Here is a 16084-nt window from a genome sequence, read left to right as displayed (position 1 = left end):
CGATCTGGGCCCCGCGGGCCGCCGTGGGGCGGGCGGCGGCGCTGGGGTCCGCTGGGGGCCGGGGGGGCAGCCGCGGCCTGTGTCCCCCCAGCCCCGGGGGTGCGGGGGAGCCCCGGGGCGGGCCGGTTCCCCGCGGTGGGTGGCGGGGGGACAGGGCCCGGCCGCCGGGGGAGGAGGTCGGTCGGTCTGTCTGTCTGTCTATCGTCCCTCCGTCCTTCCCTCCATCGCGCTGTAATTACAGCCAGCGCGGCGGGCAGGCGTGTCTCCGGTGTCGCCTGTTCACCGGCAGATAATGCCTCCTACAAACGAGCCCCATCAATATTAAACGGAGGCGGGTGTCCCCTTCCTTCCCCACTGCCAAGTTGGCCGAGGCGTCGGAGGTGGCCGGGGACAGGGGCTCCTGCTGGGGCTGTCACCGGGCGGGCTCTCCCTGCCCTCCCACCCCGCAGAGGTCCCTCCGGGCCGGGGTCTCCATGGCTGGGGGCCCTGCCGTCCCACGGCTGCTTACTCCCAGTGGGTCTTCTCTGGTCGGCGTCCTCTTGCTCTCTTACTTCCTTGTCTCATGCTTCAGAAGGACTCGTGCTGTTTAATTTCTGTTAAATTGAATTACTCATCTTTCCGAGGGGGAGTAGACATCTTAGGCTTTGGTGTTCGGGGTCATAAACTCTCCTAAGGATGGCCCAGCCCGTCAGGTTAAAAGGTGCCAAAGTGAACAGTCTGCTCTCCCTACTGCTCTGTGCTTTTCTTCTTCCCCTCCTCGATGAAACTTTACGTTATTGCATCACCTAATATTAGCTGTGTGAGCTCTCCTAGCTTACCTCCAGGTGTCCTGGCGCACTTCATCCTTAATTGTGGTTTATTTATTTTGACGTTTTGGATGCGGACTGAAATTCCATTGTGCTGGGTGTCGTACTAACCCTGGCAAAATGTGCTCTGCTCTCTGTTCCTGGCCAACGGGTGAGATAGGAGGGTGAACAAGGAGCAGTGATTTCAGATGCTGCCTTCCTGATAGGTGAGGTTTGTGTGGGTGCCATAAAGCCAAGAAAAATTCCAAGAGGGCACCTAAAAGAAAGAGGAAGTCACTGTACAGTGCTCACCTAGTACCTTAAGAGCATTCACTGGTGTGTCAGGAGCACAAGGGTGACTGGCCTTCGTGTCGAATAGTTGCCGGAATAAAAGCCAAAGTAAATACTTTTATGGCATGAGGTTAAGACACATGCTGAGTATCTCAAGGCCTGTATAGTGTATTGGAGAGGGAGGAGCCCTCTCTGGTTGGAGACTGGGAAAAAATGAGATGGCAACCTGACCGAAGCCATCTAACAACTTCCTGAATTGGAAAAGATCAGATTTGTAAAGAAAGATCAAGAGTGTAAAGCTTCAAACAGGAGATACTGTAACATTTGAGCTATAAAGTGAGTCTACCTGGCAATTCTAAAATAGATCTACATTGCTACAGTTTCAGAAAGATAAAAAAAAAATTACAGATGCTGAACTTTCTGCTTGCAGCTGGGAGAGTTGGCTTTTATTGATGTTGTGCATGTAAAAATTAAAAGGACAAATGCTACAGTGATGACTAAAACCTGCATCCAGGTGTGTTGGTGAGCTAATAACCAAAGCAACAGCTGAAACATACTATTCTATTTACTAATTTAGAACTCTGAACCAGATTACTCAGGGAACCAGAATCGTTGTTCCTTGATGAATCTTTACTGTCTAGAACTAGTTCATTTGTCTGAAACTGTACCAGTACCAGCTGTGTGGAGCTGCTTACTGTAGGTAGTGTAAGAGGGGCGTAGGATGTCTGTGCAGGGAATTAAAGCCTGCTTTTAATCTTTAAATATTAACTAGTACTTTTTTTTTTTTTTTTTCCCTAAGTTAAAATATTTGAAGCATTTGAGTTAGACGATCCAAAGTCAGAGAAGAGGCTGTACCCTGAGAGGAGCTCTAAGGAGAGGCTCATGTTGCTTGCCGTTATTAATCACAGTGATATTTGGGATGCTGTGTTGCATGAAATAGTGCTCCTCAGCACTGGGACTGAACATGAAAAATGGCATCGTTGTACGATGCCAATAAAGGAGAGTGAAATGTTCATAAAAGGCTGATTCTGTGGTGCTCTTTGCTTCAAAAAATACAGAACTGAGTCACAGTGAGTGGTGCCTGCTTTTATAGCAGCAGCAAGGAGCACTCCCTGGGCTTAGGTTGCTTCACTGTTCTCAGCTTTCATATTTTTGTAGCTTTGCTGTTCTCCTGCTCTGTTCCCAAGACTGATCCTCAGCGGAGAGAGTGTGCCGCTCCCCGGATAGTCAGTTTTGTCTTTCTACATGAAAATGTAATTCTGCCTGAAAACGTAATGCCTGTTCGGCTGAATTACCCCATTGAAAACTCGTCGCTTGATTCTGCTCTGCTCCTCCAGGAAAGCCTCTGGAACGTGCCACAGTAGCTAAAGTCACGCTGGGGGAGGTTGAAATGACTTGCAGTTTTGAGAAGCAGCGGAACGAGGGCCGGGAGAGAGGACGAACGTGTGTGCACTCCCTCTCCACGCTGTAGAGCTCGGCACGTGATCCTCACCTTCCCTCCCTCTTCTCTGTGGGCATGAGAAAAATCTGTGCCCGGAATGAAGAAAGCCCTTCTGCTCCCCACGGCCCCCTCCCTGCCCCACACGCTTCCCAGCTAACCCCGCCTGTTTGCGCCGTAAAGCTAATTAGTGTCATCGAGCATGAGAGACAGGAGTGATGATGCTGCGCTTGCAGCGATTAAGAAATGTCTTACAACTATGTGATAAACTGTGGGGTTTTTTTATTAATAATTTTTATTTGTGATGTGTAGAGCCTGTGAAAGTTGCACGGACCCTAAATTGTGTGCACCTACGTGTATTCCTTATGATACGGGTTTGAATTACATAAGCTCATACATTTTTAAAAACCTTTGTGGTACATTAAAAACATGTGGCTGGCATTTCCTGACTTCTGTGTGCTTCTCTGTGTGGCAGAGTTATTCTCAGAGCAGTTCTGTGCATTTGATGCCATAGTATCTAAAAGCTTTACCGAGGTGAAGGCTCTATTTTGATAATACAATACTACAGTTCTCTGGCCACAGGAGTTACTAGCCTAAAGAACTATTGATTGGCCTTTGCTCTAGAAGTATATATTTTTAATGCTTGTGACCCAACGACTGCATTGTAGTATTCAGCAGCTGGAAGAACAAAACCAGATATTGTATTTCTCTTTTTATATGTCCTTAGCCACAAACCTAAATGTTGTTCTTTTAGCATGGTCCCTTGTGCAAACTGTGATTGCTGCTGAAAGCCCACCGAGGCAGGTTCCTTGGTGCATCTTTTTAAAGCTTGAGCCTGGCTGCTTAGTTATCCTTCAGTCGGTTCTCTTCTGTGCCAGAGGTGTCTGTCAGCTTGGAAAGGGGTGGCTACAGCCTTTGGACTACTTGATCAATTTCGCTAGATATTCATTCTGAAAACAACAATACTTTTAAATATTGACACGCTCATCAGATCATTTGACGTGTCCCACTAAGAAACTCCTATGTAACCCTGTGCTCTTTCAGAATAGATGTTTTTAATCCCACCTGTCCATGCTGAAGTGAAGGCAGTTACCTTTTTGTTATTTTTAGTGAAGAGATCAGTTTTTATGTATCTACAAATAATAATGTTTCAATCTTATCTTTTACCCACAGCAAATGTCCATTGTATATGGTAATCAATGTCAAATATTTTAAATATCCCATGAGGTTTTTTAAGGGGGAACTTTTCCAGCTCCAGAAGCACGTACTTGAAATAACAATTTTTTTTTTCTTCTTTATAGCAACTTGCAAGTGGAGATAGAGGCTTTGAGAATGTGGAGCTGGGTGTCATAGGAAAGAAGAAGAAAATTCCAAGGAGGGTTATTCATTTTGCAAGTGGAGAAACAATGGAAGAATATAGCACAGATGAAGAGGAAGATGAACAAGAGAAAAAAGACCTGTTACCTCCTGTAGATCCCGTAGGTATTTTACTTGATAAATTGCAACTTCTGGTTTACTGGGTAACTACCCACATTTTATACTTTAATGTTTGTGTCACAAATCTGATTTAATATAAAGATTCCCTTAATTTGATTGGCTCTAGGGACTGGGAAAGCAGTGAGAAGTATTCCTGAGTTTTGTCCTGGAGTCTTCCTCCACTAAAGTAGCCCTGCTAATGAGAAATGGGTTTAATTTCTTCACAGTTCTTATCTGTCCTCTCCAGCATTTCTCCCTGTAATAGTATTTGCTTGGTATGTCCTTGATTTGTACTGTTGTTTAAAAAACCGTGCAAGGAAGGCATTTGTTTCCTTATGTTAGGTGACAGTGGAGAGTTGAACCTTTAATTTAGTCTTACCATATGAGCAATGTGATATAATTAGAACAGTATAGAAGGGAAAGAAACAGATGGCTTGCAGAAATAAAGGAAAACTGGTGTAATACATGATAGGTCAAAAACAAGTTTTAAAGGACCTGCCTGGTCCATGTATGAGACATTCATCTGTCTTGTAAGCCATTAAGATGTTGTTTGATCTGTGAATGGAGCCTCCATTTATGGTCCAAATACAAGTGGAGTTATGACAATTAAAGCTGTCTCCAGTAGAGTGCATTGTAGATGCTAAAATACATTTTCCTTTTTGTCAATGATTCTGGATCTATACTTACTCGCTTCGGGTAAGAGTCTTTGCATGCAGGGAAACCAGTGCCCTGTTTTCTATTTGACTTTGCTGTCATCGAAATGACTTCTGCACCATTGTTTGGGGATCTGTGAGTAACAAATGTTGTGGTTGAAGTTCTCTATTTACTGTACAGTAGTAGGCCCTGTATTTATTTATGTGCATATCCACCCTGGAAGAGCTGGGTTTATTGAAGGGACTGCAGTGATGAGTTCTCCTTTCTGCTCACTCTCTTCTTCAGAAGTGGTGAACCATAAGGGGTTTGCTTTGGGAAGGACTGCCAATCAGTTCTTTTTTTCCTCTCTGTAAAATTAATTTATGTTGAAGGACAAAAAGAAAGCAGTTTGAGGACTGAGCTGCAGTGAGACTCTGGGAATTCAGCTGGGCCTGGGGTTCCTGGTGGGTCACAGGTGAAGCTGTTGCATTTCATCTTGGATGGATTGATGGAACTGCTGCCTCTTTCTTGCTGGGCAGTTCTTGTATACAATGAGAAAATAACATTAGCCTGAGAGCAGGTAGGATATCATCAGTATAGAATACACCTGAAGTTTATACATTGAAAATGCATGCATTATGCTCGCAAGCAGTGAGTAGATGTTAAGCTGCCTTGCAGGGTGGTGGGGTGTTTTTTCCTGCCCTAAGCATCTACTCAAAGAAATGCAAGAACTGTGAAACTTACTGAATGTTATGGTAACATTCAGGTATCTTCAGAGCCAGATCTCTTCCCTGATACGCATGTCATGTCAGACATCCGTGGATGGGTAAGAGATTTTTTCCCAACTGTAATGAGCAGGGGACCAGATCTGTATGATTTTTTGTGCCGTTTCCTCTCGGTAGAAGAGTTCCTGTGTGCTGTGGTGCAGTGATGGAAGGCTCACCAGCCTTCATGCACGTCTTGTGGGGCAGAGAGGTGTGTGCTGCTGTACACATGGGCACTTAACTAAAGAGCCCTCAGGCGTGCCCAGCAGCCGGGAGCGCGGCGTGATCGTTCTCCTGCTTTCCTGTGGAAAAAAATGGACTTTTTTTCTGAATACCAAAAGGTATATTGTACAGCACAGTTAAGATTGCTTTATTCTCCTTTTATAATTTATGAAATCCTTAATTTTTATTTCACTTTTTAATAAAAGGACCTCCCAAACCAGAATAGTTTATTGTGGAGCACAGTATGCTTTATTACGTGTTGCTTTTTGCCTTGACAGAATAAACTTGATTAGACCAAGGGTTGCCATTAAATGAAGTTTACCTTATCTGCTGCATGCTTCGTGTATCCCAGCTGAGCCAGTCAATTGAAGAAATGTTAGACCAAGCTGAGCTTTGATGTTTTAGCCAACAGCTGCCTTAAAAATGTTTTTATTGCAGGATTTCTATAAAAGCAATTAAATAGTCAGTTTGCTGAGAGCAGCATGTCTAAAACTTGTTATCTCGGTTGGGATACAAAAAAGTATGTTGCAAGTAATAGCTGTTTCTGGTCCAATTTATTTTTAGAAAAAGCACATTTAATATTTTGAATAGAAACTTTGCATCATGAAATTTGAAAGCTCAGCTGGTATTGGCGTCCTGGAAGCTTCTGAATGAGTTTAAGGGAAACAAATATTTTGCCGTGTTTTAAAGAAACATCTTCAGTTGAAGTGCCTTGGTTTAATCGTGTTTTAGAGCTAAGCAGACAATAACAATGTCTTTCTTACTAAGCAAAGTAATACGTATATATACTGGTAATATGATAACCAAGGCATTCAGTGTAATGGACTGCTGCCACTCAGAACAAAAAAAAATTAAAAAGATCTAGGTCTTAAATTTTGCTTTGAAACAACGATACTGATACTTCTATAGGTCAGCACTCAGTTCATTAGCATTTTTGGACTGGAATGAGTTGAATCCAGAACACTTAATATTTTTTTCCCTGGATTTTTTGGATAACAACATTCAGTATTCCCTGAGTGTTCTCAATTTAAAATTTAAATGCTTTAATAACATAAATCCTTTAATTTTAACTGAGTCTTCTATTTTGTCCTAAAATTTAGATGCTTACACTTTATATGTAAATCTCCTTTTAGTTCTGTTCACTAAAACTTTATTTTGCAGTAATTAAATTTCTCTAACCTCTTCTAGAAGATAATCTTTCTGTTTATCCCTGGAGGGCCACTTGCTATAAACTCTTCGTTGCATTCACCTATTACATTAGTAGGCAGAAGCTGGAGTGTAAGTCTTTGCAGAGCAACTCTAAGCAATCTAACTGTTGGTGATAACCTTAGAATTCACCCTGAGAACATCTCTGTGACAAAGCTCCAGAAGAGATTTAATTTTATTAAGCTTCAGGGCTTAGAAAGATTGAAACACTTTCTTGCAGGACAATTATCTTGATACCCTGTAGTTAAAAGGAGCTTAACTTCCAATAGCAAAAAGTCCTCTCTTGAGAACCATCGAACTCTAATTTTCTTTTAAGAATTTGGGGATGAGGGAGAAAATAGTCACTGAGCAAGTAATAGCTACTCATAACATGGTAGAAGCTTTTTGATGGAGGATGGTGTGTGTGTTTCTGATCTTGTTTTCACTGGCTTGTCTTAGGTGCCACAGTTTTACATGGTGCATACACTGAAGGACCTATTATAGCAATGACCAGTCAATAATTAAACTAATTTAAAATGCATCTTGGCACTGTAAACAATGAAAAAGTATCTATTGTATCTATTTGGTGGTGTATATTAACTCTTAAATACAGGATTTGTTTTTTCTTAAATCGGGAAATTATTCTTTCCCTCATTTTGCCATTTTCTCTGGCAAAAAGAAACCTGACATTCTTTGGAAAGTTCAAGTGTTATTAGGAACTGAAATCTGGTAAAAATAAATACAGATGTGGATTGTTTAGGAACACGATGCACTTAGAAGTTCACGGGAGCACGTGTGTGTTCCCTTCAGCAGCCCCATACTAGGAAAGAAACTAATGTTGTGTCATTGAACCAGAGCTCTCTTGGTTTTATCAATGGTTGAATCCATTGTGTTCATTCCTTCTTAAAATGCAGCACTTGGATTCAAATTGTACATTAAGGATTTTTGTGATTTAAAACCCAGTTGTCATAACCATTGTGTTTTCCATTTTAAACATCAAAATAAAGGCAGGAGAGCTGAATAGCATAATGAAGCGTTGTAGAAACATATACTAAAGAGACTGATGGCAGGGGAAGTACTATGCTGGTAGAATAAAGCACTGTCCTGTGTTTCGTACTGCTGCCCCTTGTTTCCAGTCAAGAGATACAGTATTACTGTGTCCTTGTGGTGTTTAAATTCTGAGCATTAAGGCTTCTTTGGCCAAAGAAGGTTGATATATAGTATCTGGGTATGTGATTCTTATTGTACGTTAGTAAGACCTGACTTGGGTACCATTTTTCATTTTCCTGTATTACTCAATGCTTTAAAGCTGCTTCATGGAGTGGGATTAGTTTATACTGAGCTTCTGCCCAACAGCCCTGTTTGTACCACTAGAACGATTCTGGTTTTCCATTTCTGCTTCAGTCTCCAAGGTGTTCTGGGGAACCATCCAAACTTACCCTGAGGAAGTGAGAAGGGTTTAAAAAGAAAAAAAAGAAAGGAGGAGTATTCCTTGGATTTGTTCCTGATTGTTCTCGGTGGTTTACTCTCCAAGGCATCTCCTTTCTCCTGTTGTATTTGTGTGAAGTAGCTTCTCTTGTAGTTTCATATTGCCTTTTGAGATGCTTGAGGGAATGCTCCTTTTTTGAATTGAGGGGGCTGGCAAAGCCTTGCTTGGCGGGGGTGAAGAAGTGTCTGGCCGGGCTTTGTCAGAAAGTGGAGGTTTCCGTGAAGCTGAACTTAAAAGTGCTCCTCACACACCGAACTGGTTTTTAATTGTGGTGGGGGAACAGTAGAAATATAGTCAGAACCTCTGTGTCTGCCTTTGTGAACCTCAGATATTCCCTACCTTTGTGTTACCACAAACATTTTAGAATACTCTGTGTCTGAGTTACTTCTGTCAGGGTGAAGTTCAGCTTGTCTTTTCACTCTCAGACACTCAGGGGGCTCTTGTAGCTTCTTGCTTACAGCCACACAGCAGGCCCTCCTTTGTCCTGTGCACCCTGTGAATGCTTTTAAACCTTGTCACCTCGTTATGAAGGATTGTACAGAGCCTCATCAATGCCATTATTTGCACCTGTGGCAACAAGCTTTTCCAGCACTTTTCTTGACTTCTTTAACTGAACAAACTCCAAAATGATTGTCGTTAGCCAGTCTGCCAACTGAGCACATAATCAACAAGCTGGAGGTGCTTTTGTGCAAGCAGGATAGCAGCTGGTTTTGCTTACACTTCTACCTTGGCAGGACATTTTCCGTACCCACTGCCAAAAATATATAGCATCTGGCTTTTTTGAGCCTACCCAACTTGAGTTTCTGGCTTGACAGACGATGTCTTGCTGCAGTGATTTGTAGAGGCTGTGCTTGGAGAGCACTGAAGTCTAGGAGCTGGTGTAGGTGCACCCTGAGGCTGTACCAGCTACTCTCTGTACCTCTGTTATTTATGATAAATAATGGTGGTCGTTCTGTACGGGTGTCTATTAAATAAGACCACAGGAGGTGGTTACTATCAAAGAGTTCTTAGCAACAAGTTATAAATACATATATAACTGAGTGGAGCCAATGGGTTTCATTTAATAAAAGCCAACACTTTTAATTGCTACTTTCCACAAGGAAAGTACCTCTACAGAGATCTTTACTGGGGGGGAAATACATAACAAAGAGCTTGCCTGAATACAACAGACTCATTACTATAAACATGTTTTATTTCACTATGAAATTTGAGTTTGCCTTTTCACAAAAGTGAAAGTCTACAGCTTTTCCCCCATTAGATTGGAATCTGCTTTTCCCCTTCTCCTTTTTATTGTGTGGCTTGCTCTTTGTTTTATGTTTTAAAAAAAAGAGATGCAGTCTCTTAGTGAGGAGGATAGCCCATGTATGCCCATTAATTTCTAAATTTTCTTTAAGTTCCTACTGCAAGTATCTCAGTTTGTCTGGAGGCTGCAGTACTCCCTCTGTGGTGGTGAATACACTATAGTTGTGCAAAGGGCTACTTTCCCTCCTTGGCTTCCCAGCCCGTCCTTCCTAAAGAGCCTGTATCTCCCTGCTGCAGCGCTCCAGCCATCGAGCTGGATCGAGCCGTCCCAGCAGGATCCCAGCCCTGTGGCTGCACAAAGATCTCTTAATTCCTTGTGTTCCCTGCCCATGCTGCCTGCCTTAGCGTGCAGGCACTTCAGAGAGACTTCCTTGCTTTCCTGCAAATGCTTCAGGTGATGTCATGTGAGCCCTGTTTGGTTAATTTTGTGTTCCTTGTTGTTCATGTCACCCCAGGTGCTTTGCTTTTCAGCCTGTCCTTCGCTCCCTCAGAGCTGCAGTAACTCTCATAACCCTCCCTCTCTCTCCTGGTTCCTGGTTTTGTTCTTCAGGTGCAATTCCAAATGATAATTCCTACCTGGTTGTAAATACTTGCAGCTCAGGGACCGCATTGAAGGTTTGGTTTTAAATAGTCTTTTGCCATTCTCTCATTATTATAACAAGCGACTACATGGTTATCTCACTTCTTTTCTTGGCCTGATGGAGTTCAGAACACTATGGAAAGGTCTTCTAGTTACAGGAGTGACCTTGGGATTGGGTTGGAAGCTTGTCATTTCCCACGCCTGGGAGTGGGAAACAAAAACCAGTGAAACAAATGTTCCCAGATGTAAAACACGGTTATATTTATATCTTCTGGTGATACTTTGCTTCATGTCTGTCTGGTCTAGACTTATTTTAAAGCAAAACTATCGTGGTAGCTGTCAAAAAGGAAACAGATCTTTCTTCTCAATCTGTTTGAGCTTTTGCATGTATTATTATGAGCCATGAACCTACAGCCATATGTATTTGCACTATTCTTGCTCTTACAGACAACGCTCACCTGGGGACCCTACTTGTGGTTTCACATGCTGCGAGTTGCCACATCAACCTTATCAGGTATTGCTTTATTTACTTTTTGGCTAAGCCAGCAATGGAATATTGAAAGTTGCTTTAACAGGCTGTAAATCATCTTGGTGAGCTGCTGGCCATTTTCTCAGAAGTATGAATGAAGCTGTATTTTATCTGTGGAGATTACTTCCTTGCCTTAGGCACTTTTCCTTTACTTTCAGTCAGCAGCTCTTGAATGGAAGAATGAAGAGAAAATACTCTTTTGCAGAATACTCTTTTTTCCCCCTTTTTCTCCGAAGGGAGATAGGGTGATGTTGGCAAGGAAGCGTATCATCAGCTTTCTGCTAGGTTTTGTATGGAACGATTTTGTGTGATTTTATCTGAAAAGAATGCTGTTTGGAGTAACTAAACTGACAGTTTTTATGAAAGCAACAACTAGAAATTATCCTGAGAACACACCTAGTCGTGTGCTTTACAACAGACTTCTGAGGTTACAAAATAAAAGTAAGACTATTTGTCAAAAGTCAAACTCACTGCAGAGAAGTTTATTTGACCTGTGGACCTCATAAAATTTGGCAAAGTTTTAAAAATGCTTGTCCTAGTCTTCCCAGTGTTCTTCCCAAAGTATAAAGGATCTTAATTTTTTTTTTTTTTTTTGCAAATATTGTGGAGTTTCTGTCATTGTACACCTAATTTTCACTATTTTTAAAAGCTACTGGCAGTCTGTTCTATTAATTAACTATTTTTAGAAACACACTTTTTCTAAAGTATAGTGTAATTCTATTCCTTGTCGTATCTGTTCTTCATATACAAAGATATGCTTTCCTTTTTCCAGAAATCTTTTATGAAGATCAGTACTTCCTTCTCCCCACTTCAGTTTTGCCTCTTCCGTTTGTAATTTGAACTGGTGTTTTGCAGAGAGCTGTGGACGCCAGGGTATCTATACAACTAGTGATTGTGAATATTCAGTTGCTGACTTCTAACCTCTTTTCCCTGAAAATGACTGACTCATTTGCACGATGGGGGCAGATTTGCCATTTGCAGTGCAATGTGTTTGACTTGTTGCTTGCCTTGACTCAGAAGCTGGGGCTGTAGCCATCATTACAGTAAAGAGAGGGACTGACACACACAGCCCCTGTCAGGCCGTGCACCCCTGGCGTAGCAGAGCAGCGCTGCAGTAGCCGCCGGCTTGAAAACTGAGACAGCTGAAACCTAAATATTTTATGAATCCATTAGCATGCAACACAGAACATTGTTAAAACTGCTACTGACTTGAAGTATGCAGATAATCAATAAATAACTCTCCAGTTTGCTGTTACCGTTAGGCTGAAGTGCCAGTGCAGTTGGTAGGTGTGTATTTTTGTCTAACCAAAATTTTCAGTTAAAGTTTTTTATATATATATATGTAAAATAAAGGCTTATCCTTTAACTGATCCCCTCACAAAACCTAGATCCAAAGCTGAAACTAGCAGAATTCAAACAAACACTACCACCATCTAGATTTTCACTGATTTCCCTGTTCTTCTCCTTTTGTTATTCTTTATCTTAAAGAACAATTATTAGTCTATTGAGCGAGTAATTACACAGAAGTAGGTTAATTAGCCTAGCAGATTTTGGTTTTGTCTTTTGAGTGAAGTAGGACTATGGAAAATCATTCAGGAAAGATGATACCTTTTAAAATTATGCTTAAAAATGTTATTCTAGATACTAATTGTATGTATGTATGTATACTAATATGTATGTAAACCTCTATTTTTTTAGTGTGTGATTTCCTTGGGGAAAAGATTGCATCTGTTCTGGGGATAAGCACACCCAAATACCAATATGCCATTGACGAGTATTACAGAATGAAGAGAGAGGTATGTGTGTGAGACAGGGTTCTCGCCGCTCTTTTTCTCCCAGCTTGCCTTCCCTGGTATTTTAAAAAACTGAAATTTGTATCCCAGCACTAAAATGAAGTGTCAGACCCTCTGTTTCAGCCTGCCCTCAGCGTTCGTTGGCGCTTGATCAGTGCTTGCTTCTCACCAGCCTTTTCTCACCAGCTCATCGCTCAGAACCGGCTGGGTCCCCACCGCTGCTGGGTTTGCTCCTGGCCCCATGCATTTTCCAGCCAGCGGTGCCAGGAGGGCGGATGGAGCAGTTGCTGGACACTGGGAAGAGGCAGCTGCGAGGAATATACTTTCCAACTCTAGAAGTCGTTCAACAAAGTCTCAAGAGTAAATGTAACATGATGTTACCATTTTGTCTAAACCGTAACTGGAAAGGACTGATACGTAGTCAGTGCTTTGTGTGAAAAAACAAACCCTTAATAATCTTAATTTGGAAGAGATGAGAAACATATTTAAAGCTTTACTATTTATTTTTGATAGCTCTAATATTAAGAGCTGAAAAAGTTTTAGAGGAGGTAGATTTATCCCTATTGCTATGGACTATAAACTGCTTATCTAGACATGGGGCATTTTTTCTGTGTTTGACACAGTTTAATCCTTCACTTTTTTTTCCCCATAATCTGAATTCTGGAATATATGTCATTTTATGATCAACTAATGGCTGTTTTCTAGTGGAACAACGCCTTGCAATAGGAACTGGTGTACTCTTACGGAAAGACTTAAAGTGAATTTAAGTAAGTGGTAAATGGTAAACAGTAGCTTACGAATCTGGTTATCATCTATTTTTAGGAGGAAGAGGAGGAACAGGAAAACAAGATGTCAGAAGCAGCAGAAAAACAGCATCAGGAACAGCAGAACAAGGCACAAGCTGAAGCTCCTGTCCAGACAGACCAGCCCGAAGCAACAGCGTGCACTTCGTTTGTGAATGTAAACTTTGAAGATGAGGGAGATTGTCAGTCCGTTGGGGAAAATAAAGAGGATGTAGTTCCTGTCCCTCCTCAAGTGTAAAGCTCTGTACAACGTAGGAAATAGGAGGCGTCAGGTGCCGCAATCTGCCTGTAAGAAGCAGGAAAAATAGGATTATACTTGTTTAGTAGCGTTCTTCTAGCGTTCTTATTGATCAGGAGAGAGCTGGGCACTGTCTGTTCAGTCTGCCTAACAAAGGCTGCGGCATCCTGCCAAATTGGCACTTCAGTTAAAATGAAAATTGCACTACAAACATTTGGTCTTAAATTGAATGTGTGAGCTAATTTATGTGTAGAGCAAGTAAAAATGTCTTTTCTTTGACTTGCTGTGTCTCTAAGACCTGTGGATTGCAGATGCAGTGCTGTTTCCTACTTCTAAACACCTACTTCTGATTTGCACATTGTTTGCAACTCAGCTCTCTATGAATAGATTAATAGGAATCAATATCCTGTAACTCACAAGTCATTATAGTAGTGTCCGATTTCCCCTATTTATTGTCACTGTTGTATGCATGTATTTTTTTTCTGTTATTGTTTAACACAAGAGGTAATGTTAGATGTAATGTTAATTAGATTTAAGGGTCCACTGCCTTTTTTTAAAAAAAAAACCAAACATCACCAAACTTTAAAGGAGGCTGTAAACACCCTTCAGAACTTACTAACAAGTCCCAGCACTCTCGGGGCCAGTCGCACTCAGCACAGGAAGTACAGAACTGGCATCAGGGTAAGATGTTCTCACTCCAGGGCCAAGAATTAAGACTCACTCGCTTGAGTACTTCTTCACATGCTCTTAATGGTCCTGGGAAATACACTAAAGCCTTGCTAAATTACAGGGAATGCACTGGACACTGCATATGGTACCATTCTAGAAAACTTTTTTGGACATCGGTTACTTGAATCAGTTACTTGATTAACCTATACAGACTATTTGTTTAATTACCAGTAAGGGACATGCCATGACAGATGTTTTTCCCCCCTCTAGCACAGAATACATAAATAACTAGAAACCACAACCCCAAACTTATGACTCTTCCTTTTTCTTAAATAAACAAAACACTTTGTTGCAATACTGCAACAATAGTAATTTTTGTTTAAGTAAAACAGAGGTAGCTCCAGAGCTTTTAAGTCGCCCCAAATACCAATTAAGGTTATTTTATTGCAATGACTGTCATTCCACTTGGAGCTTATAAAAGGTGAATGGTTTACTTCACAACAATCAGCTGTCAGTCCCCACTCCCTTTCTCTAGCAAACGGTTGTAGATAAAGGAGCACAGAACCTGCACTACTTGCTATATAGAACCTTACTTCTGTCCTCAAGACTTCTAAGATGATTTTTAAAAATAAGTCTTCAGTGCAATTCCGTGCTGGGTGTCATTGTACATCCATGGCCTCGGTCCCACTACCAGCTAAGGAGCCCGAGTCCACTGAGGTATTTCAGAGCAGCCTCTAACAGAGCTAGTTGCCTGTTGAGCACAAACTCCTCCTCTCCTCTGCCCGGAGCACTCCAGAAAATCTCCAGATTTCAGGATCCAGTCATCAGCTGTACTCCATCCCTTTTGATGCTCTGTTCTTTGCCTCCTTTTTACCCGTGAGACAGAGGGTGCTGACAGCTCTGTAAAATCCTGCCTCAGCCCGGTTCAACACCTGAGGAATATGCAGAAAAACAGCTGGTTGGGAGTTCTTATGCTATCAAAGGTGGAAGCCTCACATAGCTCAAGGGTTAAACCTTTATGGCTGAAGGATACTTCAATTTTCTGCCTAGAAATGAATGTCAGTTGCGTTGGGTTGGTTTTTTTTCCTCTCCCTTCTATCTGTTGCTTAAGAAACGCTCTCACTGCCTTGGGTTTAAACTTCTTTGTATAAAATACTGTATTACTCACTGTGCCTTAACTTAATTCTTCCTTCAGTTTTTTGCAAACTCTATGGAAGTAGTTACTTTCATAATATTTTAATTTTTCTGTAAATGCATTAACTGGTTATTTTATATTTAATATAATTTTTGAACTGGAAGTTGGCTATGGCTTTTCCTTCAAAAGGGCTCGGTGTTTGAAATGATGCCTGCACACAGCAGTGTGTGCCTGGGTGCCGTTTTCTAAGGAGTCACACACCCAGCCCTGAAATTCAAGATATCATAACCACCCCCAAACTCTTCCTTACAAGCTCACGGAGTCCTTGCGAAGGCGCTCGATGTGTTCACCACTTCCTCATGCCAATAACTAGTGCAGGACTGCAACCACCTCTGGCCTGGAGCTCCCGTAATTTTATCTGAAAGTTAAACATTTCTACAGTTTCACTGTAAAGTTTTACAGCTTTAACTACTGCTGTAGCACAGCTTTATAATTAAGCTAAATTACATAAAATACTTGCACGGGAGGTTATGCTGGTGAAAGCCTCACCTTTGGATTTGTTTTAACTAGACCTAAGCCTAGTGCAGTTTTCTTTCTGCTAACGAAACTCTTAAGAAATAGGTACATATTCAGTCAGTCCAATAATTATTTACTTATCCTTTCTGTTAGACATGTATAGAAAAAAAAGGCCTAAGCTTTTTACCTTTTACTAAAGACTTTTGCCTTTAGAAGAGAAGGTTCAAGTGTTCTTT

General features: G+C 41.5%; 1 protein-coding gene across 1 annotated transcript; it reads left to right on the top strand.

Annotated features, from left to right (window-relative positions):
• Positions 1 to 3795: 3795 nt before the first annotated feature.
• Positions 3796 to 15495, top strand: FAM177A1 (family with sequence similarity 177 member A1). The gene is made up of 4 exons (XM_014941752.1): positions 3796 to 3992; positions 10613 to 10679; positions 12393 to 12490; positions 13310 to 15495. Exons 1-4 carry the CDS (start codon positions 3921 to 3923, stop codon positions 13526 to 13528), a joined length of 456 nt encoding a protein of 151 aa, XP_014797238.1. The 5' UTR covers positions 3796 to 3920; the 3' UTR covers positions 13529 to 15495.
• The last annotated feature ends 589 nt before the right edge of the window (positions 15496 to 16084 follow it).

This window comes from Calidris pugnax, unplaced genomic scaffold (assembly GCF_001431845.1).
Source record: "Calidris pugnax isolate Ruff unplaced genomic scaffold, ASM143184v1 scaffold56, whole genome shotgun sequence".
NCBI classification, from domain to species: Eukaryota; Metazoa; Chordata; class Aves; order Charadriiformes; family Scolopacidae; genus Calidris; species Calidris pugnax.
The sequence above is the reverse complement of the archived record's forward strand: the minus strand, read 5'-3'. Positions and strand labels throughout refer to the sequence as shown.

Excerpts from the sequence above, each read along its gene's own strand:
- FAM177A1 (XM_014941752.1), top strand. The coding sequence starts at position 3,921 with ATGGAAGAATATAGCACAGATGAAGAGGAAGATGAACAAGAGAAAAAA. Across the intron at positions 3,993-10,612 it reads TGTTACCTCCTGTAGATCCC|ACAACGCTCACCTGGGGACC; the intron begins GTAGGTATTTTA and ends TTGCTCTTACAG. Across the intron at positions 12,491-13,309 it reads ATTACAGAATGAAGAGAGAG|GAGGAAGAGGAGGAACAGGA; the intron begins GTATGTGTGTGA and ends ATCTATTTTTAG.